Genomic DNA, 25,362 nt, shown 5'->3' on the forward strand with positions numbered 1-25,362 from the left:
ATTCTCTCTCATCATTGATGTTTCTATCTCTCCATTCCTCTCTGAAATCAATAAAAATATATATTTTTTAAAAGAATGTCCTTGAGCCGAAACCGGTTTGGCTCAGTGGATAGAGCGTCGGCCTGCGGACTGAAAGGTCCCAGGTTCGATTCCGGTCAAGGGCATGTACCTGGGTTGCGGGCACATCCCCAGTGGGAGATGTGCAGGAGGCAGCTGATTAATGTTTCTCTCTCATCGATGTTTCTAACTCTCTATCTCTCTCCCTTCCTCTCTGTAAAAAATCAATAAAATATATATATATATATAAAAAAAAAAGAATGTCCTTGACCACTCTTTCCCCCTGCCATTTGTCATGTGTTTGCAGCAAGCCACCTTGAAGGAGGAGATAACATCTCCGTACCTACAGAGAGCAGGCTTAATTCACCTTACTCTAAAAGCAGTAATTCTCTAAATTCCATGTGCTTCTCTTGCAATGCAGGCATCCATGATAGGCCTTTTGCATTGTCCCCACTGGATCTGGTGGGGTGGGGTGAGAGGGCGGGGGTGGTATATTAGTTTTCTAGAGCTGCCATAACAAAATAGACTGTAGACTGGGTGGCTTAAACAACAAAATTTATTTTCTCACAGTTCCGGAGGCTGACATCCAAGACCAAGTCGTCTGCAGGTCTGGTTTCTTCTCAGGCCTCTCTCCTTGGATTGCGGACTGCCTTCTCACTGCATCCTTACATGGTCTTTCGTCCATGCTCAAACTCTTCTGACGTCTCTGTGTGTGCCCAAATTTCCTCTTCTTATAGGGACACCAGTTTGATGAGATTAGGGCCTGCCCCAGTGCCTATTTTAAATGGATCGTCTCTTTGAAGGCCCTATCTTCAAATACAGTTAAATTCTGAGGTTCGGGAGTTAGTGCTTCAACATACAAATTTCGGAGGAATACAATTCAGCCCATAACAGGGGTCATGGAGATCCAGCACAAACCACCATGAAGCTCTGGCTGCTGCTTTTGCAGTGACTAATGAAGTTCGGTCTCTGACCCAGGGGTCTGTGTCTTTTGCAGTGTCCATGGAACAATAAAGACTAACTTGTGAGCTTGAAGGTAGGCTGAAATCCCAGGCCCCACGCAGCTCCTGGCACCCATATTTTTGCAGCCATTACACTATTTACACTGCCTCTCTTTCTTGTCCACTAAACCACAGGAGCTTTGAAGTCAAAGTATAATGTCTAAAACATAATAGACAGTGAATGAATGCTTGTTGAGTAAATTCAATTTGATTTATGATAAAGAATCTGGCCGAGACATCTGTTGATCTGAAGAGAGATGCGCTTTTAAAGATATGGATTAAGAAAGGAAACAGGTTGGTACAGATGCAATATTGCTAAAGGAGTGCTCAGATACAATTATATGGCTTCTTTGACATGTTCTTAATAAAACTGGGTGTTACCACATGTGTTACATAATTCATTAGGCCATATTTTATCATCCAGTACCAGCTAACCCTCAGATTCTTTCTCTGGAAAATTTTTTTCAAAGTTTGATTTTTGGAAGAAAGTGAACAAAATGTTTCAAATTTCTTTTTATTTTATTTTAGGTGCTAGCTAGAGCAGAGGGAAGCTTTCAACTTAAAACATGCAGACACAACCAGTGAAATTCCCTGTCTAAAGGCATTTCTCCTAAACGATATAAAATTCTTCCCTGCTGGGTCTTTCATTCCCTCCCCCGCCTACCCTTGGCAGTCACCGCAGAGGTTGCCTCCTTTAAAAAAAAATCCATTTTCCTCTAAACAACTGACAAATTCAAGCAACAGGTGAGGCCCGGCGCGCCAAGGCCTTGGCGATCAAGGGTGCTACTCTCATCCTCCGTCTCTCTTTGCCAGACCTACGATCCCGGCTCTCCAGGCGGCAGAGGAGGCTGGGGGGACAGGGGGACCGGCCCATCGCCCACCCTCTTCAGTGCGCAAGGCCCACGACCACCCCGCGCCCCCGCGTGGCCGCCCGCAGAGAGCCGGGGGCGGGCTGGCGGAGCCCAGGCGCAGCCCCGCCCGGGGTGTGCCCGCCCCGCCAGTGCCCGCCTCCGCTCGCGGCCCTCCCCGCCCTTCCCCGCCGCCGCCGCCAAGCTGGACCCAGCGGCCCGGGACCATGGGCCGCCTCCCGCGGGCCCTGCTGCTGTCGCTGCAGCTCGCCCTGCTCGCGGCCGCGGGCGCCCAGGAGGCGCCGGTCAGCGCGCCGCGGAGCCTGGTGTGGGGCCCCGGGCTGCAGGCGGGCGTCGTCCTGCCCGTCCGCTATTTCTACCTGCAGGCCGTCAGCTCCGAGGGCCACAACCTCACTCGCTCGCCCCCAGGTAGCGTCCACCGCGGGCCTCCCTCGCCCCGCCGCCCGCTCCCCTGCGTCCCCCCGCCGCGCGCCCCCGCCGCGCCCGCGCCCCTCGGGAGTCCGCCCGCCGCCTGCGTGGCGCCCCTCCCCTGGCGCGTCGCCCTTCCTCGGTCTGGTCACAGCCGTTTCCCTCCGCCTCGGTCCACAAAGGGGGAAGGTCGCAGTTGAATGAATGAATGAATGAATGAGCCCTGAGGGCCCTTTCTCCATTAACGCGCTGGGACTGACGCTCCGAGTGCGCGGCGCCGGAGGTGTTAATGCAGGAAGATACGTTAGTCACACACCGGAGACCTCTGATGAGTCCCAACTGCTTCAGCTCGTAGGGAGGAGCGCCTTCAAGTATTGAGTCATCAAGCCCACGAATCGCTGGGCTCACACTGCTGGGGCCCGATGGGGTGAGAGACAGTTAACTCCTACACTAAGGGAGTGACTGTCAGATCAGCGGGCAGGAAGAAGGCAGTTTTGCCTGCTAGATTTTGGCTTTCCTACCATTCTGAGTTCTTGAAAGCAGATGGCAGGAGTTGGAGAAACTCAGTACAACTCATGAGGTGTTCCCTCTCCCGAGGGTGGATCTTGCCCTGAATCCCTGTGCCCAGCTGTCCTCCCACGTTCTCCTTCCCATGTACCTTTGCAACTTATTACAACTAGTCCTGCTGGTTTCAAGCGGTTACCAGTCAAGATTTGTTAATTTGTGTCTCATTTATGTTCAGCCAACTGGCACCCTGTTTGATCAACAAAGGAATCAATCAGAATTATTCAGTGCCTCTCCTTCCCCTGCCAGTGGAAAACGATGACTACTTAGTTTTAGAAAGACTTTTCATGGGCCTAAGAATCAGAAGACAATATTCTTAAACCCAGATTCAAAGTCCTTCACTATGCGGTGTATTTTTCTTCCTTATAGTTTCTTCATTTTCTAAAATTAATTTTATTATGCTCTAAGGTGGTGGAAAGAAAAGAAGGTGGAAAACTAAAAAAAATTTCTACATGAAAAAAAAAGAAAAATTACATGCTCCAAAATGAAATACTGCTGATCTTACTATTAATGAAAGAGCTGTAAATTCAAATAAAATTCCATTTCTTCTTCTAAAAATATTGGCAATTTTTTAAAAGTAGTAATACTCAAAACTGTTAAGGGAGCAATGAGTTACTCAGTGACCTTCATCCTCTGCTAATGGAGCCCAAATTGGCCAAGCATTTCTGGAAAGTAATTGTCCAAATGTAGCAATTTTAAACATTTACAAACCTAATGTACAAAAAAAAAAATGATTTTCAACAGTTAGAAAATGTCATTTGTAAATGTCACTTATAAAAAATGCCTTTGGCCTTTAATCTGGTGGTCTGGTTCCTAGGTATCTGTCCTGAGATAATGATCAGAATATAATAGAAGATTTTTATATACAAGGATATTCTTGCAGCATTGTAATTGTTTATTATAGTAAGTTTATTTTATTATTATTATTATTATTATTATTATTATTGTAAGTTTAAGTAGCCAACTATAAGGTAATTGCTAAATAAAGTATGGTACATGCATGTGATGGGATATTTGACAGCCATTAAAAGTAATGTTTTGCCAAAGGGCTGTTGGAAGAGGGAAATGGGAAGTTGTTGAATTGGTATAGAGTTTCAGTTTGAAAAAGGTCTTGAGATTTGTTGCACAACAATGTGCATATATTTAATGCTACTGAGCTATACAATTAAATGGTTACACTGGCTGGGTAGCTCAGTTGGTTGGAGCATCCTTAGCTACACCAAAAGGTTGTGGGTTTGATTCCTGGTCAGGGCACATACCTAGATTGCCAGTTCGACCCCCAAGTCAGGGCGAGTACAGGAACAACCAACTGATGTTTCTCTCTCCCCTCCCCCCTCTTTTCTCTCTCTCTAAAATCAATAAATATACACTCCGATGAGGATTAACAAATTGGTTAAACCCTGGCTGGTGTGCTCCATCAGCCCACGCAAGGAGGGGTCTCAGGTTCGATTCCTGGTTAAGGGCACATATCTGGGTTGCAGGTTTGATCCCAGGCCCTGGTCAGGGCATGTACTAGAGGCAACCGATCAATGTGCCTCTCTCACATTGATGGTTCTCTCTCTCTCTCTCTCTCCCCCTCTCCCTCCCTCCCTTCCACTCTCTCTAAAAATCAATGGGAAAATTATCCTCAGGTGAGGATTAACCAAAAAAAAATTTTAAGTAGTTAAGATGGTCAAATTTATGTTACTTTTTTTTTTCACAATTTTTAAAAAATTTGAAGTAACTTATTAAAAGACTAGAGGCCCAGTGCACCAAATTCGTGCACTTGGGGGGTGGGGGGTGGGGAATCAGCCCAGCCTGCACCCTCTTGCAGTCCGGGAGCCCTTGGGGGATGTCCTGGAGGCAGGAGAGGCTCCCGCCACCACCGCTGCACTTGCCAGCTGTGAGCCCGGCTTCTGCCTGAGCAACACTCCCCCTGTGGGAGTGCACTGACCACCAGGGGACAGCTCCTGCATTGAGCATCTGCCCCATGGTGGTCAGTGCGCATCACAGCGACCAGTTGTTCCACCATTTGGTCGATTTGCATATTAGCCTTTTATTATATAGGATGTTTATATTTGGTTAAGGCTGGAATGAACAGGAAACAAACTATGTAGTTTCATTCTAATTTTGTAATCAGTAAATTAACCTGTACCTCACTCATTAGTGTCATCAGTGGTTATAGCAAGAGAGTAAGGAAATTTTCAAGAAAATTTTCCCCAAAAATGGTTATATTGTATTTTTAGTTAGGAAAAAGTTTTAAGGAAAAAAAAAAAAGACTTTCACCAAGTCTTCAGACAACCTCACTTTCATTCCCTTAGACTCCACTTGTTTCCTTTCCTGCCACTTGATTCCTACCTTCCATTCAAAAGGCTGTCCTATACTCTGAAAAACAAACCAGTTTCTCACATCTCCTGCCACCGTCATTCATTTGTAAGTTCTGAAATTTTTTCTTCTCCCAGAACTAATTGGAAAAGAGGCAATATTTCCACAAGCTCTAGATTGTCTTACATGACTTACCCAGATTCCCTTATTACTGTAATTATCACTCTCACTTAATAGTATCTGAATCCCATTGTTATGTGGCATATCTTCAAGTACAGAGATAGCAAACATGTTGTGAACTTGAGTGGTCTAAATCTGGAGATTTCAACTGGAGTCCCCAGACAGAAATTAGGGGGTCTAAGACCTTGGACGGGGAAAAGGACCTATCTATATCTTGATTTCTCTAACTTCTGACTTAAACTGAGTATTTCCTTCTATTATGAATATAGGCAGAACCTATTGGTATTTTTGTATTCCAAGCATCTAGCACAGTGTCCGGCAGAGATTCTCAGTAAATATTGTAGAAGAAAAGAAAGAAGGGGTAGAGCAGGGGTTCTCAACCTGTGGGCTGCAACCATCGGAAAACACATATAGCATATCAGATATTTACATTACGATTCATAACAGTAGCAAAATTACAGTTATGAAGTAGCCACGAAAATAATTTTATGGTTGGGGGTCACCACAACATGAGAAACTGTATTGAAGGGTCGCGGCATTAGGAAGGTTGAGAACCACTGGGGTAGAGGGAGGGTGGTTAGAATATGCAAGATGGTAGAATACAAGTGCGTTTGACCCTTGAACAAGGTGGGAGTTATAGGTGCTGTCGAAAATCCACGTATAACTTTTGACTACCCCAAAACATAACTATAGTGTTTTTCCATGTCATAGGGGATTGGTTCCAGGACACTCACAGATATCAAATTTCACAGGTGCTCGAATTCCTTATGTAAAATGGCGTAAAACAATGCATACAGTTAGCCCTCCACATCCATGAATTCCCAACCGTGGATCAAAAATATTGTTTTCAGTCTGTGGTTGTTTGAATCACAGAGGTGAAACCTAGGGAAATGGGGGCCCAATTGTGTATTTATTGAAAAAAAATCCGCGTATACGTGGACTCATGCTATTCAAGCTCAGGTAGTTCAAAGGTCAACTGTATTCATTTTCTATTCAGTCCTCTCCTGTCTTTATCAGGGATGACATCACTATAAAATAGTCTTACCTCCTAGTTGTGTAGCACTTTACTTTTTAAACTTGCTTTATTTAATTTGTTCTCCCAAATTGTCTCGTGATACAGGAAGGATAGTCTTTTCACTTTACATATAAGAAACCGAGGATCAGTGAAGCTAAAATGCCTTGCCCATGGCCCCACAGCTACTAAATGTCAGAGCCAGCTGTGGGAGACCTAGTTCAGTGCACTTTCCCTTTAACCAAATCACCATAATAGAATTGCCGTGCGTGGTCTGCAGGCAGCCAGGCGCTTTTGGAGGCTTCCATGCAGCCTCAAGGCAAAGCCAGTTGGCCTTCTGGGACTCTGTTCCCTTGGTCATGTGGCTCAACATTTTTGTGGCAGCTGCTGAGACCCTTAATAAACTTCCTGAACAACGGGGTTGGGGGCTGGCGATAGCTCCTTTCAACCAGGAGTGCCAGAGGTCATTCCTCCAACTTTGAATTCCGGGAACCCGTATGCTAACATTACACGTGTGACCAGGTGGATTCAGGATGGGCTTTGAAAGAAGAAGGATCCATCCAAGCTGTGTTCAAACACTGACTCAATTACTCCTATGCATGTGACCTTGGGTGAGTTACGTAACTTCTTTCAGGGAGCCTTGGTTTCCTGGTCTGTAAAATGACGGTGACAATACCTACCTAACAAGTTCTTGTAGAAAATAAATAAGGTAGCCCTAGCCAGTTTGGCTCAGTGGATAGAGCATTGGCCTGCAGACTGAAGGAAGGAGCTGTCGGCATATACAGGAACACTGAAGGGTCCCGGGTTCAATTCTGGTCAAGGGCACATGCCCGGGTTGCAGGCTCGATCCCCAGTAGGGAGCATGCAGGATGCAGCCAACCAATGATTCTCTCTCATCATTGATGTTTCTTTCTCTCTCTCTCTCTCTCTCTCTCTCTCTCTCTCTCTCTCTCTCTCCCCCTCCCTCCCTCTTCCTCCCTCTCTGAGATAAATTAAAAATTTTTTAAAAAAATAAATAAATAAGGTAGACAATGCATGTGAAAACCTCAAGCTCATGGACTGGTTAGGTGATTTTTTTTTAATGTTTTTTATTTCTTTCAACTCAAAAGTCTTCAGAATTTCTGATTCTAACGATGTAAGACTTTGATACTGGCAACCTCTTTTGGTCTCCACAGTCACTGCATTCTCAGTTTATTAGCTTTTGAATTTGTGGAGCAGAAAAACTCAAGCTGAGCTTCAGTTCTGGTCCATTATATTAGCCGCAGGGCAAGTGAGAATCCACATTTGGTCCTTTTGAAGCAATTTGCAATTACATTCTTCTCATTTTCTCTTTTATGAGATTGGAATTGCTTATTTCTATTTGGTCATTATTATTTTGCATTGAATCTAACATTAGTTTCATGCCAACAATGACAGAGGCATGAAGGATTCCTACAAAAGTAGCCAAAAAAATCACACAGTCATTACTATGCTTGTCTTCTATTCATTTTGTTTATTAAAATCATAAATTTATGGAGAGCAGGACTATCTAGTCAGGAGACAAGAAAACTTTTGTCCTGTTTCTAGTCTGGGAGGGAATCATGGAAATGGCTCTCTGGTCCCCAGGCTCTGCCTTCCTGGTTTTCAGTCTTCTTGCCTTTCTGGAAAATAACACAAATCAAAAGCTAATGTGTTTCATTAAGCATCTCAGCTAACCGGCCAACATTTTAAATAATTTCACATTATATTATTACCTTTCTTTTACAACCACCCCCTATATTTATCTATTATAGGTCATTTCTTCTGGCAAATGTCCGTCATAATTTTGTCACATTTATCTCAAATATCTAAAAATGTATGTGCTTGGTACGTAATTATTTAATAGCAAGATGTCAGATACAACATTACTGTTATTAAATCAAAGAGACTGAGGAACATTTCTCCTGACCCACAAGAAAAAAACATAAAACTGGTGAAGACCAAAAGAAAATAGAAAAGTCACTTGCTACATTTAGAAACTAAAAAGAGGAGATACAAACTTTTTCAGTAATTTAAAAAATATATACAAAGGTGGGCAAAAGTTGGTTTGCAGTGGGGAGTTTGTGAAACGTATAAGTTATTTTTTATTATTTATTTACTAGAGGCCCGGTGCACAAAAATTTGTGCACTCGGGAGGGGAGGGGGGTCCCTCAGCCCGGCCTGTGCCCTCTCACAGTCTGGGACCCCTCGGGAGATAACGACCTGCTGGCTTAGGCCTGCTCCCAGGTGGCAGAGGGCAGGCCCAATCCCTAGGTGCAGCCCCTGGTCGGGCTCAGAGCAGGGCCGATTGGGGAGTTGGGGCGCTGCCCCCTGTCATACACAGATCAGGGCGATCGGGAGGTTGTGATTCCACCCTCAGTCACGCTCAGGGTAGGGCCGATTGGGGGGTTGGGGCACCATCCCCTGTGACACTCAAGGCAGGGTCGATGGGGAGGTTGCGGCACCACACCGTCATGCACAGAGCAGGGCCAATCAGGGGGTTGGGGCATTTCCCCCATCACTCACAGAGCAGGGCCCATCAGGGGGGTTGGGGCTCTGTACCCTGTCACGCACAGAGCAGGGCCAATCAGGGGGTTGGGGTGCAGCCCCCTGTCACGCACAGAGCAGGGCCCATCAGGGGGTTGGGGCGCCACCCTCTATCACCCACAGAACAGGGCCGATCAGGGGGTTGGGGCGCCGCCACTCTCACACTCAGGGCAGGGCTGATGGGGAGGTTATGGCTCTACCCCATCACACACAGAGCTGGGCCCATGGGGGGGGCGGGGGGGTTGGGGCGCTGCACCCTGTCACACACAGAGCAGGGCCGATCAGGGGGTTTGGGCGCTGCCCCCTGTCACGCTGATCCCAGTGCTAGGAGGCCTTGCGGCTCTGCTGATCCCGGTGCTGGGAGGCATATTACCCTTTTACTATATAGGGTAGAGGCCTGGTGCCTGGGTGGGTGCCGGCTGGTTTGCCCTGAAGGGTGTCCTGGATCAGGGTGGGGGTCTCCACTGGGGTGCCTGGCCAGTCTGGGTGAGGGGCTGAGGGCTGTTTTCAGGCTGGCGGGTGACTGAAGCTCCCAACCGCTCCTTTTTTTCTTTTTTTTTTTTTTATTCTGGGCCAGCTTTAGCTTTGAGGCTTGGCTCCAGCTCTTAGGCCTCCGCTGCTGAAAGTAGGTTTCTGGCCTTTGCTTACAATGTTGTGATCCTGCTGGCTGAAGCCTGGCAGGTTTCTGGGGTTTTGTTTAGCTTCTATGTTTGTTACATAGTTGCTTACAGCTCAGAGGCCTGCAGCGGTAGGCGGGGAACATTGGAGTCCTCCAACACTGAAGCAAGCAAGCCTCATGTTAGTTTCAAGCTGCCTGGCTGTCGGCCGCCATCTTGGCTGACAGTTAATTTGCATATTGCCCTGATTAGCCAATGGGAAGGGTAGCGGTCGTATGCCAATTACCATGTTTCTCTTTTATTAGATAGGATTATTGTATTATTTGTTATGAACAACTATAAACCTACCTTTCTCACCCCTGTATTAAATATGCTTAATTTCACAGTGAGGGATATGAGATAAAAGAATACTTTGGTCACAACTTATTGTTTGTTAGGCTGTGGATTTCAGAGGATTCACCACTTTTTAAATATGATTAACTGTGGTTAGGACACTAATTGATCTTTACTTATTTATTTTTTTTAATCCTCACCTGAGGATATTTTCCCCATTGATTTAGAGAGAGTGAAAGGGAAAGAGAGGAAGGGGAGAGAGAGGAACATTGACATGAGAGACACACATCTATTGGTTGTTTTCCTACTTGAGCGATTGAACCTGCAACGGAGGTACATGCCCTTCACCTGGAATCGAACCCACAACCTTTCAGTCCACAGGCCAGTGCCCTAACCACTGAGCAAACCAGCCAGGGCAGATCTTGATTCTTAAAGCTTCTGAGGATCAGATCTGCACTGAATACACCCTCTGCCCTCTCTGAAGAAAAAGGTCTCAACGTTCATACCTGGGCCACAGTAATGTTAATCACAGCCGCTTTATGTCAAAACCTAAAGTCAGCTATCTCCTGCCAAAAGAGAAGGGGGTTTCTAAGTAGGTATTATTTACCCTCGAACAGAAAACCCATGGAGTCTTGGAGTTATAAGAGGTATTAGATCATCCTTGTGTAACTGTTTCATTTCAACCTGAGAAATCGAGCTTAGAGAAGTGCACTCTAGTAGTTACAAAGGTGTATGAGCATGTTTGTGTGTGTGTGTGTGTGTGTGTGTGCGCGCGCGCGCGCGAGCACACGCGCACATGTGTGTATTTCTGTATGGTCGTGTAACTCTCTAAAATCTCTCTCTACTTAAAGAAATGGGCTTAGATGTACAGCTTGAAATTTGGGTTAGCAAAAGGAAACATCCTCAGAAATGAGGGTTATTTGATATTATAATGCTTTACAAAGAAAGCTTGTGTATGTCTTAAAAGGAAAAGTTGGATTGCCTTCAAGTTCTGTTATTTTATGATTCCCAGATTTTTAACTACCTGGGCTTTTACCTACCCAAAAGAGAAAAGATCAAATAGGCAAAAAGTTCACCTCTTCCTTGCTTTTTTATGAAGTAATTTTGTTCATGCAATAAATCTTTATTGATCTAATGAATCAATGTTGAGTCAGGTCCCTGATTTGAAGACATAAACCAGAATAGTTTATGGCCTCAAGGATCTTTCAAACTAAAATGATTTTTTTACCATTAATAGTAGAAAAATTAGAAACTCCTGTGTAGAGACAGCTATCCACTAATTGTTACAACAAAGCGACTTTGAAGTAGTGGAGTTATTTATATATTTTTTTCTTTCAGGTCAAGCACAATTTAAAGTAGTAATCAAATCTCTTTCACCTAAAGAGTTAGTCCGGATTCATGTCCCAAAACCTTTGGACAGGAACGATGGAACATTTTTGATCAGGTATAGGATGTATGAATCTGTCAATGAAGGGCTGAAGATAGAGGTCCTTTATGGTGATGAACATGTTGCCCAGTCTCCCTATATTTTGAAAGGTAAGTGATTATTATATAATTTAGAACCTTATATGTAGATTTCATGCTTTTCAGAATGAGTTATGATGACCTTGAAGTCATATGGAACAAAGTAAAGCTCAATTTAACTTGAAATTTAAGGGAAGCTCAATTTAACTTGAAATTTTAAAGGAAAGACAAACTAAGTAACTTAAAGAGATATAAGTGATAATAATTATAAAAATATTACATATTTAGCTAGGTAGTTCCATTTCCAGTACTCTCCATTCTTCGCATAAGGTAAGTTGTGTCACCTTCATCAACCATTTATAACTCACTAGGAATTTATCAGCTAATTGGCCCAGAGTATATTGGGAGAGATCATGTGCTATACTAGATTGTCTAGCAGTGGTCGGCAAACTGCGGCTCTCAAGCCACATGCAGCTCTTTGGCCCCTTGAGTGTGGCTCTTCCACAAAATACCGACTTCTGCGCATGGGCCACAAAGTTTCAATCGCACTGTACGTGTGCGCCCGCACATGGTATTTTGTGGAAGAGCCACACTCAAGGGGCCAAAGAGCCACATGTGGCTCGCGAGCCGCAGTTTGCCGACCAGGGGTCTAGGGGATTGCAAAAGGGAGACAGAAAATAGGAGTGCAGGACTCTGACATAAGTACTTTCACCACTGACGTGTTTAGGGCAGATTTTTCCTGATAATCTTAGAACTCACCAAGAAGTCATCCCACGTTCACAACAGGGGCAGAAACAACTGCTTGCCTTGCGCTGGCTAATGAAGTGTGTGCTTTGCCTTCCCCAGGACCCATCTACCACGAGTACTGCGAGTGTCCAGAAGAGGATCCCCAGGCTTGGCAGGAAACTCTGTCTTGTCCAACCAAAGAACCACAGATTGCCAAAGATTTTGCTTCTTTTCCCAGCATTAATCTCCAGCAGATGCTAAATGAAGTTCCAAAAAGGTTCGGGGAAGAGAGAGGTGCCATTGTTCATTACACGATTCTCAATAACCACATCTACCGGAGACCTTTAGGGAAATACACAGACTTCAAAATGTTCTCAGATGAGATCTTGCTATCACTGGCCAGAAAGGTATGAGAATGAATTCATTGATTTTTTTAAAAACAGTATCATTTAAGTACTTAGTTGTAACATTTAAATGCTTAGGAGAATAATGGCAAAGGATAGAACTGGATTCCAGGCTTGGAAATGTGCACGTGAGGTGTCCACCTCCCGTGTGTCTGTAAGTTCTCCATGTCTATGGCTCTCCCTTTCCTTTAATATTTACAGGAAGTGGCTTCACCCTCCATCCCAAATAAGTAGGGCACAGGGTACTCCCAAGGTTTCTGTGAACTCTCAGACATTTGTAGCCTCAAGGCCACTGCCAGAAGTTCTCCGTTCCTACTGAATATTCCTTCCGTTCAGATTTTACTTTCTGCAGCTGTTTTCTTCTTGTCACCTCAGAATGACTTGAATTTAGAACACAGCTTCCTTGCTGTACCCTAAACACCTCTGAAAGATACTGAGTATGGCACATTTTGTCGAAGGGTAGAGTAGCCGAGAAAGGTTATTTTGTACCCATACATAGTAAAATAAATCAATCAGTAAATAAACAAAAGCCTTTAAAAATGGGTATCCCTGTACTTTCAGTCATCCACCTCCCACTCCAAATCCTCTATTTAGCCCTTCTTTTCCCATTTGTAAAACTCTTAAGTAGAGTAATTCAAAGCGATTTTTGTCCTGTTTCCCTGACCATAGAGTAAGGGGTGAAGATGGGCAATTTGACGTTTCTCATCCAGAAAGACCATCGAGGTAGTTTTCTAAACCAAAAGCCAACTTTCTTGATATGAGTTGTATAATTTCCCAAGCACACTGAATGTGTGGCTGCAATCATTTCTGATTTTGACTAGCAGTTGCCTCCCCTCCCCCCACCAGTCCACAATATGAACATATGGGCAACTGATCCTGAAGGTGGTGCTTCCTTCCTGGGCTGCCACCAGCCCCCCTGCCCTATATTCCCCTATCTTATATTCAGGTGGTTCTTAACTAGGAATACATTTGCCCTCAGAGAACATTTGACAATGTCTAGAGACATTTTTTGTTGTCACCACGGGAGGGTTGCGACTAGCATCTGGTGGGTAGAGGCTAGGCGTGCTGCCAAATATCCTACAATGCACAGGACAACACCACAGCAAATAATTACCCACAACTAAATGTCCATAGTGCTGACATTGAGAAACTCTGCTCTGTAGTGAGGACTCCTAATCTGGGCTTTATTAATGAGCTTATACATTACTAGTGCCCCGGTGCATGGATTCATGCACATTGAAAGGAAATTAATTAGAAGGTGGCCAGCAGGGTAGGACTGGGCGAGACAGGCTGGACATGCCCTGGAGCCAACCTCCCATGGTCCCTCCCCAGCTGGCCACACCTGGGGCGGTGCTGCAGCTCGAAGGGCATCTGTGGAGTGAACGCGGGGTCGCTCTGGCACATAAGGTCCCTCAGCCTGGCTTGTGGGGATCGGGCCGAAACCAGCTCTCTGACATCCCCCAAGGGGTCCCAGATTGCGAGAGGGTGGTTCTCAGGTGACATATCCCAGAATTGGGCTCCCTCCTCTCTGGTTCCGGGGTGCCTCACCCGAGAACCTAAGTCACCGCAACTTGGCAGCTCCTGCGTTGAGTGTCTGCCCCCTGGTGGTCCTTGTGCATTATAGCTACTGGTCGGACGGTCGCTTAGCCTTTTATATATATAGATATGAGAAAAGCAATAGGGTGAATAGTCACATCCCTTGACCTTCCATTTTGTTCCAGGTTCTTTGCCCAGTGACTGGGGTGAAATCTAAGAGAAATGAGTCTCACCTCTGGTCTTAGAGCTCCTCTTTCTCATGGGACTTGTTTTTGTGATTTGGAAGTGAGGGTGGAATGTGAATACAAACAAACAATTGTACCACAACATGATAGGCCTGAGAGAAAAGTAGGTACCAGGTTAAAATGCCTGGGAAGGGGAGTCATAGTGGAGGTAACATTGGCTCTGGATGAGAAAGGAAAGTGCCAAATGAATAAGTAGGAGAAGAACATTCCGGCCAAAGAGAATTACATATTAAAGTGGGTGGCATTTTCAGAGCGTGGCCTAAAGTTTACTGGCACATAAGCAGATAGGAGATGAGGCTCAAAGGTAATAATAGGACCTTGAGTTCTAGCCAGAGAGTTTAGACCTTGTCCTAAAGGCTTAAGATTCTGTTAAGCCTGGTAATAACATTAACTTTGGTTTTAGAAATGTGGGCAGCAATGTGGAAAACATATCAGAGTGGAGACAGTCTAGCACCAGAACACCTAGGAAGTGAGCTATTGCAACAATCCAGGCAAGAGATGATAAAGACCTAAACTAAGGCATTGACCGCGGAGGTGGAGATGGAGTAGCAGATTCCAGAATCAAAGGTAGAAGCGATAAAGAGGTTTGATAGAGAAGGAAAACAAGGGCTTGAGTCTAACTTTGTAGATCCTCACTTAGGCAGCTGCCAGAAAGAAAGCCACTCATTCATACCCATCTGTACAATTTCAACTTCTACACTACTGACCAATTTAAAATGTCACCCCTGAACAGAGATAGCTGACGCTTGATTAAGTGAATTGACTGTGTATTGTCCTCATCCTTGATTCTCTGATACCACTGATGACTGAGGCATTCTTTTCTCTTTTGCTGCTATTTTCAGATGTTTCATTTTATCAGAAATATTTAAGAAGGCCAAAGAACTAAAACATTTAGTACCAAACACTGAAGTCTTCTCAGCGCTGATGTTTATATTTTTGTTTATTTAGGTCCTTCTCCCAGATTTAGAATTTTATATTAATCTTGGAGATTGGCCTTTGGAACATCGAAAAGTCAACGAAACGCCTGGCCCTTTACCTATCATTTCATGGTGTGGCTCTCTGGATTCACGAGATATTATCCTTCCGACGTATGACATCACTCACTCCACACTTGAAGCAATGAGGGGTGTCACAAATGATCTCCTCTCTATTCAGGGAAATACAGGTAAATTCAAGTTCTAAGAAAAAACTTAGATATAAAAAAAGGTGAAGGGGATGTATTAGTCAAGGAGGGTATATGTATATATATTTAAATAACCATTTTTCTTATTTTCTAACCAAGGAAAAAGAGGAACAGCACCCTATATGCCAAAGAGGTTTCTTTAGGATTCTTCTAATCCAAAAATTAAAGATACATGAGCAGGGCTAGTGATGTGCACACCTCTCAGAGCTGAGTCTCTTTTGAGTTAGTCACTTATAACTACTATTTGAACATATATATTTGGTAAAATTGTCACTGAATTCTGACACCAACGTTTTTATATCGCTAGATGAAGTGAGAGATAATTTTGAAAAGTATAAAATGATATATATGAGAATATGATAGCAGTATCATTTGGATATTCTTACCTCCAACACTGTGTCTAAGAAATTCTCCCCTTTCCTCTTTCTGCTTCTCTTGATTCTTTAAAACCTGAATTCCTTTCCCATTTTTAATGGCCTTAGGTTTATGGCACAACACACCTTTTCATTACACTGAACTCCCTGAGTCGAAGAAAGCCTGCCTTCTCTTTATAGCCTCTTTCTGTTTACTGTGGATTGGTGGACTGATTTAATAGACAAGACCAGAGACGCCTTGTAAACTATCTAAAGATGATGTGAAAGGAAAACTGACCTACTTTTTATTTGATAACAGGGAATTTCTGAAAAGTGTGCTAACATAGTAATGAGTTTGATCCTCTCCAATTTCTGTGTCTTGTGATTTATCCCTTAGAACACTGACAGATGTTAATAATGACCTCTCTTTAGAATAATAGAAATATATTTACATTAATTATTCCATAATATTTCCCTACTAGGAAAGAGAATATAAATATATGTATACCTGTGTATATGTATACCTGTTTATGTATATGTACTAGTATATGTACTAGTATATGTATATAGATACACATAATAACATATTAGCAAAAGTCTTCCATGTATTCAGAAGTGCTGTGCTCATAATTCTGAGCAACCTAAGGATTAAAGATGCATGGGTGTTACTTACATATTTTGTTCTGGTCACCTTGTCTACAGACAAAAGCTGGCTCATTTTGTACTATGAAGCACAGAAGATGGAAGAAGTGCCCTGTTCGGTGTTACTCAGTAATTAGAGCATTAGCCTGCATGCCAAAGGGTCTTGGGTTCGATTCCCAGTCTAGGGCACTTACCTAGGTGGCAGGTCCGATTCCCAGCCCCAGTTAGGGCGAGTGTGGGAGGCAACCAATCGATCTGTCTCTCTCAAATCAGTGTTTCTCCCTCTCTCACTCTTCTCTCCCTCTCCTTACCTCCCTTCCACTCTCTCTAAAAAATCAATGGAAACAATATCCTCAAGTAAGGATTAACAAAAACAAACAAAAAAGATGGAAGAAGCTAATGCCTTGGTGAACAGGCCAAGTCGATGAATCTCTCTTTGCTTTGAACTTGGTCCACTAATATTTTGTATATTTTCTAATGTTGCACAACAGAAACTCTAACATTTGAGTGAGCTCTCCCTAGCAGACAAAGAAATGAAATTAGAGCATTCTAATCCCATACTGTTTGAAAATAGCATTTCCTTTAGAACAGAGGTGGGGAACGTCCAGCCGGAGGGTGGTATTAAGGCCCACAAAATCATTTGGTCTGGCCCTGCCAAGGCATTAGGGGTGAGTTAATGAAATGTTTGACCAAATATAGCAGGCTCATTTTTAAGCTGATAATTTTTTATGGCCCTCAAATGATTTTATACTAGCAAAATGGCCCTTGGCAGAAAAAAGGTTCCCCACCCCTGCTTTCGAAGACGTGGTGATGATAAAAGAGCTTTAACCTCATAGATGCCAATGTTAGAGTAAAGATGATTACATTTACCACATAAAAGTTTTAATTTTTTTATTTTTTTTTATGGTCTCAACCTTCTAGGGCCTTCCTGGATCAATAAGACAGAGAAAGCTTTCTTCAGAGGTAGGGATAGCCGAGAGGAGCGGCTCCAGCTGGTGCAGCTGGCCAAGGAGAACCCACAGCTCCTAGATGCGGGAATCACGGGGTATTTCTTTTTCCAAGAGAAAGAGAAAGAGCTTGGAAAAGCTAAACTGATAGGTTTCTTTGATTTCTTTAAGGTATGCATTTAATTCTTCCTGGGTGGGTCTGAAGTGATAAATTTGGAAATAGCTGGGCTTGGGCCAATTTCTCCTGTCTTGTGAGCTGGCACACACTTTCTTAGCAGGCCTGGGAGTTACAAAACTCCTGGTTTCCTGTTGTATGTCTACCAAACAACTCAGAACTTCACTTAATACTCAAAATATAGCACGAGGCTTAACCTGGAGTTTGGGTGCATTTCTTTGTGTGCTTTTTTTCAGTAAACTGGATATATAAATGTCTTCTACATAAATGGTCTCAAATGCCTTTGTAAATGGAAAGAATATAAATTCCATATTAGTAACATAGGAGCTAGAGTTGAGGTTAAGTCCTGCCTCTGCCGCTAACTGTGGGGCCTTCATGTCTTACTGCCTCTGTCCTGTGAACACAGGTGCTGCTGCCTCGCTCCTCAGGGCATTGTCCTGAGTTCAGAGGAGACAGAGCTGTGAACAGTGTGGCAAAACCTGACTGGCTAGTAAACTCCTTAGTATCGATTATTTAAGAAAAATTTAATTACTAAATTTCTGAGTATATCCTGTTCATCTCTGTGTCATATAATTATGAGAACAAGGTATTTGGACTCAGAGAGTAGAGGTTTATAAATTTCTCTGAATATTAGTTTTCTCACTTAAAAATATATATTTTTATTCATGTCAGAGAGGAAGGGAGAGGGAGAGGGAGATAGAAACATCAATGATGAGAGAGAATCATGGGTTGACTGCCTCCTTCATGTTCCCTACTGGGGATTGAGCCTACAACCAGGCATGTGCCCTGACCTCTCTTTAGAATAATAAAAATAGAATATAAATATATGTATACCTGTGTATATGTATACCTGTGTGTGTGTGTGTGTGTGTATAACTATATATATATATTTTATATATATATGTATATGTATATGTATATGTATATAGATACACATAACAGCATATTAGCAAAATTCTTCCATGTATTCAGAAGTGCTGTGCTCATAGTTCTGAGCAAGCTAAGGATTAAAGATGTGTGAGTGTTACTTAGTTACATAGTTTGTTGAAACTTCATCAATTGGCTGCATCCTGCATGCACCCTACTAAGGGATAGAGCCCACAACCCAGGCATGTGCCCTAACTGGGAATCTAACAGTGACCTCTTGGTTCCTGGATCAATGTTAACCACTGAGCCACACCAGCTAGGTTATTGCCTTCCTTTTTCATGGGTATAAGAAAAAAAAAGTATAAGAAAAATTTTAAATGGTTATCAATATTCAGTTTAGTAAATATAAAACCTTTGAGAATCGTTTTCCTACGTTGTTACAGAAATATGAATTCTCCATTATAGTTGAAATAGGTATTCCTATTACCTAAAATTATTTAAGATTTTATCTTTAAATGCATTGTATTTCTTTTTTAAGAAAAATATATTTTTATTGATTTCTGAGAGGAAGGGAGAGCGATAGAAACATCAATGATGAGAGAGAAACTTCATCAGTTGGCTTCCTCCTGCATGCTCCCCACAGGGGATCGAGCCCACAACCCAGGCATGTGCCCTGACGGGGAATCAAACCGTGACCTCCTATCTCATAGGTCGACGCTCAACCACTGAGCCATGTTGGCTGGGCTGCATTGTATTTCTTAAAATTGACCCGCTAATATGGTGTTTATGATGTTAATACAGAGAAAATACGAGTTACAAAATAAAATATAAACCTGCTAAACAATAAAGTTAGGAAGTGGAAATGAATTCCTTTATGTGTAGTATTATACTGTTGATAAGTGAAGCAAATGTTAAAATGTTTGTTTATGTTTGTTTTAACCTTTTAGTACAAGTATCAAGTGAATGTGGATGGGACTGTGGCTGCTTACAGATACCCGTATCTCATGCTGGGGGACAGTCTGGTTCTGAAGCAGGACTCCCCGTATTATGAACACTTTTACATGGCACTACAGCCCTGGAAACATTACGTGCCAATTAAAAGGAACCTTGCTGATTTACTAGAGAAAGTTAAATGGGCCAAGGTATACTTTCTGAATTTTAGTTTCTTTAGGCAATAACAAATGCACCAGAATTAGTTCCAGGAATTCCATGTTGTAACCTGGTCTTTTCTATCTGTAACTTGCATTTGGAGTATTTTCGCTTGTGTGTGTATATGCACAAATAGTGATTCCATGAGAAAGATATACATGTTCTATAAAACACTGGACTTTAAATATATAAAAATCCTCAAAAATGTTGGTAGAGGACATATCAAGTGATAATGATATTGGTTCTTCAGCTACTTCATGTTTATATATACATATACACAGGTATACATATACACAGGTATACATATATTTATATATACATATACACAGGTATACATATACACAGGTATACATATATTTATATTCTCTTTCCTAGTAGGGAAATATTATGGAAGAGAAATATTATGGAAGAATTAATTTAAATATATTTCTATTATTCTAAAGAGAGGTCATACTTTAGTTCCAGGAATTCCTTCATGACACAACTTAATTTGACATATTTAGTCAAAAGAAATATTTTCTGAAGTTTTTATTCTCTTGAAGTAGCTGAAGAACCAATATCATTATCACTTGATATGCCCTCTGTCAACATTTTTGAGGATTTTTATACTTGAAGTCCAGTGTTTTATAGAATATATATATCGTTCTCATGGGATCACTATTTGTGCATATACACACACAAGCGAAAATACTCCAAATGCGAGTTACAGATAGAAAAGACCAGGTTGCAGTGCTTTAAGCACAAGAAAACATTTAAGTCAACATGGTGCTCTTTTTCCCCCTCAGTTAGAAAAGGGCCCAAGTTCATAATGAAGGCATGATATACAGCATCCAAGAATCACAAGTCTCCCATAAAATAAGAATTCTTTTTAAAAAGAAAAGTATTAAATAGTGATTGTGTTTTATTATGAAACTATAAAAATGTACCCTTTTATTATAAGACTTTACTGTTTCTAAGAAGCAGTATTTGGTTAGGGAAATCACTGGGTGCCTGAGGCAGAATAATTATTGTGACCCTTTATAACGAGTCAGAATAACTTGTAAATGGCTTTTCCTATGGGCAGCATGGTAGAATATTAGCTATTTTCCCAAAATATAATTAGGCATGCTGACTATTCCTGCAACTAAAGGGACAGCCTGTGGGTACTGGTGACTAAATTTTTATTGCAACAGCAATATAGTCTTTCATTGGTAACATTTTATAAGAAATTTGGGACTCTGCATATTTAAATGGCACTTTTAAGAGATGTTATAACATGAAAACTGACTCATTCTATTCTAGCTTGTATTTTAATATCAAACAGAGAAGGCTAGAATGGGGGAACAGATGATGAGCCCTAAACTTCCTGGGTGCCTAGGAAAGTACCAAGGTAGTCACAATAGAAGCTGCATGTGGGTTGTTGCACTTTGTGGGGACGGGGGGAGCTGGTAGTGGGCCTGTGGAATAGGGTACAAACATGCATGATCATTTCCACATAACAGAGATGTCTAGGAGAGCACTTTGTCCGTTTCCATAGCCTTGTTCTTAGGTGATATTTTCATCACGATCCCTCTCTCCCGTGCTGTGCATATCCAACCCCACACCTGTCCTCGCGCACACTCACTTTTGGCTTTGTCTGTGGCTCACCGGCGTCATTTTCATTCATTGTTTCTTTTTCAACCTTTCAGGAAAATGACGAAGAAGCCAAGAGGATTGCCAAAGAAGGGCAGTTGACTGCCAGGGACTTGCTACAGCCACACAGGATTTACTGCTACTATTACAGAGTACTGCAGGTCAGTGCAGAGTATCCATCCTGCGGGGTCATGCTTGGCCTGAGTGCCTCACTTCTGGGGGTGCTACTGAGATTGAGCTTGTGGACTCTAGTTAAGCCAAGGACCAGCCTAAAGGAGGAAGAGTTTTAAGTCTCTTGGTAGCCAACATATTTTATCTCCACTCGGTATTACAAAAACAATGCTTACAGCCTTACAAAAATAGATCTCCCCCAGCTCCTACTATCTTGCCAGTGCCTTTTTTCTTTCTTTCTTTTTTCTTTTTTACTAAATGCCTTAAGGAATTCATCATCTAGAAAATTGGAGTAGAGGTCAGTAACATCTCTTCCCACTCAAAATGCCCACCTCTTTGTTCTTCCTGCTACTTACGAGTCCTGCTTTTGCTATCATAGTATAGGATAGAAAGCAAATATTTAGATTCCTACATAAAACAAACAAATGAAAAATACTTATAATAGTACTAACACCTTAGAGCTAAATAACGAAGTACTGTACAAATGTTTATTGGGAATCCAAGGATTAGTTCTTGTGTAACTACCTTTACTCATTAAAATCTAGCCAGGGAGAAAAAAAAAAATAAGAACATATGTTCTTGTTTTGAACCTAAACTTATTTTTCCTGTGAGCAGAAAAAAAAAATAAGTTTCCTCAGATGCTTGTTGATACCAACCTCTCACAGAAAAATTTAAATGATGAATTACGCCGTTTACCAGAAACAACCTTTCCCCTAGGTAAGCTCTGTTCCCTCTGCTGGGCTGGTAGACGTTTCCCTCCCTACAACATTAATTAGGCTCATGTGTTCATGTCAGTATTTTGTTGGGTTTGGCCCTGGACAAGGAGTGTCCAGCTCAATGTATTTGAAACCACTGAACTGAAATACCCAATTTTTAGGAATAGTTGTCAGTGGCCAAAGGGGAAGGACATTTCACAGGCCTGTCACCATTTACCGTACCTAGAGTGCATGACTACAGGCCTAAGGGAGGGATAGGAGAGAGCACCAACTTTATTTTGAGATGCTTACCATCTGATTTGAATATTCAGTAAAGTTAATTACTCATTGACGCGCGGAGGATAAGTGCTAACTGGTGCTGTTGTTTCCAGAACACTTGGCTTGACATCCTTGTTGTAGAGGCTTCCTACCTACACATAAAATTGTGGATTAGGGTTCCTTGTTAGGTTATGAGATAGCACACTAGTACCTACAACAACTAAAGTGAAAAATGTAACATCAGACCTCTGGTTTGCAGCCACTAGAAGTGACAGCACGATTGGGAAGGATTAAGGGGAATGAAGTGTGGACTAATCTTTTTGTTGCCTTTAAAACCACAATTCAGAATTATGCTGAGCGCCAGTCCAGCAAACCCGAAATACGTGATGGAATGGAACTTGTTCCTCAGCCGGATGATAGCACATCCATCTGCCAGTGCCAGGGGAAGAGACCTTCAAGAGAAGAACTTTAAGTCAGCCCGGATTTACACTCCTCTGTAGGCCGGCTGCATCTTCAATGGAAGCATCCAGACAGAATCTAAGCTACGAAGAACACAGCTTGCCAAAATACAAATCACTCTCTAGGGAATGCATGTACATCATATTTATTGATTTGGTTTTTTATTCATTGTTTGCTTTCGCTCTTCCATTTCCAGTTATAAAGAAAAAATATTTGGGCAGGGTTGTTTTTTTACCCCCCTACCACACAATTTCTCCTTCTACAAGCTGCTTTTGACATTCAGTAACAGTCAGCTTCCTCTGGGAAAAGTCTGATAAGAATAAGGAAGAAGAAGATGACTCTGTTATGAATGGTAGCTGGGATTCTATGATGGGGAATATTTTTTAAAAGCTCACACATAGCTTTTTAGCTGAGTTTTACCTACACCTGAAATAAAAATAAGGAGAAAGTGCCTTAAGCTAGTAGTTTCCAATCTATCACAGTTATTAAAATAGATGAACGCCCCCGACGGGACCATTCATTATCTATATACTAGAGGCACGGTGCACAGCCCGGCCTGCACCCTCTCGCAGCCTGGGAGCCCTCGAGGGGTGTTCGACTGCCAGCTTAGCACAGCCACAGAGGTGGGAGAGGCTCCTGCACCAGCCATGAGCCCAGCTCAGAGCTTCTGGCTGAGCAGCACTCCCCCTGTGGGAGCGCACTGACCCTCAGGGGGCAGCTCCTGCCTTGAGTGTCTGCCCCCTGGTGGTCACTGCACGTCATAGCAACCAGTCGTTCCTCCATTCATTCGATTTGCATATTAGCCTTTTATTATATAGGATTGAATAAAGGTAACTGCAGTCAGGTGGGGATCTGTAATTCTTTTTAATATTTTAAAGGGATACTTGAAAACCTCTGCAACAAACTGCAGGAAGCCTGGTATCTTGGGATTCACTAATAGCTAACCACAAAGGCAAGCATCCTCACTGCACCCCTCCTCCATTTCACTGGGTTGCACTGCCAAGATTAAACAAATGGAAATTTCCTCTGCCTTTAGGGTCCAAACTTAAGACTTACAGCCCAGAAGTTCGATGCACATTCCTTGTAATACCAGTTCAAGGCTGAGTTACCTGAAGAACCACACTCCAAAAAAACAAGAACTATCCACACTCCCAATCTTAAAATATTGACTCCCCTAATTGAAATATTAACTTAATCTGGAAAACAATGTAACCACTTAAAAGTAGTCATATCTATTCTTTTTTGAAAAACAATAAGAATTTTTCTTAACTAGATAAGAGCAAAATCACATTTAGGAACAATGTAATCAAAGCCAAGTATCCATGGAAAACCCTAAAACCCAAGTTTTCCAAATGCAGAAGTGGACAGCATAAAATAAAGGGCAAGCTGTAGTTAGACCAGATCTTAATGAATCTATGTCATTGATATATGATACATGGAGTTTGGACTCGTCAAAGCTGAGATTATAGAAAGTTTGCCCTCCCTCATATCTCCCTGTCCTCCAAACCCAGGTCCTTTTTTTGATTTATTGATTTTTTACAGAGAGGAAGGGAGAGGAATAGAGAGTTAGAAACATTGATGAGAAAGAAACATCAATCAGCCGCCTCCTGCACACCTCCTACTGGGGATGTGCCCGCAACTAAGGTACATGCCCTTGACTGGAATCGAACCTGGGACCTTTCAGTCCGCAGGCCGACGCTCTATCCACTGAGCCAAACCGTTAAGCCAACTGTTAGGGCAACCCAGGTCTTTTTTGATGGCTAATGATATTTTGTTAGAGACATCTTAAATTTTTAAAATTTACATCACCTGCCGCCAAACAGTTAAAATTGAGTTGAGATAAGCCAGGCAGCTTCTGGCTGTGGAACAACAAGGATGTGCTTAAGAAATTAAGTGGAGCCCCTCGAGAAATTCCACTGGAAGGGAGCAGCCTTCATAAATAATCCTCCATCATACCAACTCAGTCATGGCTTTAAAATGAGTGAGTTTAGATGGCTTCCTGGTTTGTTGACATGAATATACTTTAGTAAAAATGGGATTACTAAAACCATGATTTTTTTCCTTCTTAGTTCAGACATTACCCATGATTTCCATTAGTCATTTTTAATACTTCAGTTTTCATGAAAATACCTGATCTTTAAAAGGAGGAAAGGGATGTAAGGATATGCAAGTGAATATAATAACTGCATTTGTCTAAATATCAACATTTGTTGCAGTCTTGTTTTTATTAATAAAATGTTGGAAACATCTTAAATAGCCATCATTAGGGAATTGGCTACATAGATATTGATACATAAAGGAATACAGTACAAGCAAGAATAAAGTAGCTCTAAATGCACTATTATGAAAGATTTCCATAACAGTGTTCAGGGGTGGGGGGAAAAGCAAGTTTTTTCAGAACAACATGTATAATGTGAAACCATTTATGTAAAAAACAAAAATATATCCATGTGGTTGAAAGTTTGAAAGGATATTCACCAATATCTGAAGAGGGGATGAAGAAAGGGAATTTTTGCTTTATACCTGTGTGAGATAGTTAAAATGTTTTTACTATAAGTGTGAATCAG

General features: G+C 42.3%; 1 protein-coding gene across 1 annotated transcript; it reads left to right on the forward strand.

The window, feature by feature from the left end:
- The first annotated feature begins 2,119 nt into the window (after positions 1 to 2,119).
- On the forward strand, positions 2,120 to 23,921 carry POGLUT3 (protein O-glucosyltransferase 3). The gene is made up of 8 exons (XM_081098781.1): positions 2,120 to 2,335; positions 11,228 to 11,425; positions 12,200 to 12,486; positions 15,213 to 15,429; positions 17,364 to 17,560; positions 19,379 to 19,573; positions 21,248 to 21,352; positions 22,683 to 23,921. Exons 1-8 carry the CDS (start codon positions 2,134 to 2,136, stop codon positions 22,806 to 22,808), a joined length of 1,527 nt encoding a protein of 508 aa, XP_080954907.1. The 5' UTR covers positions 2,120 to 2,133; the 3' UTR covers positions 22,809 to 23,921.
- The last annotated feature ends 1,441 nt before the right edge of the window (positions 23,922 to 25,362 follow it).

Source organism: Myotis nattereri (genome assembly GCF_964212035.1).
Source record: "Myotis nattereri genome assembly, chromosome: 9".
Taxonomy (NCBI): domain Eukaryota; kingdom Metazoa; phylum Chordata; class Mammalia; order Chiroptera; family Vespertilionidae; genus Myotis; species Myotis nattereri.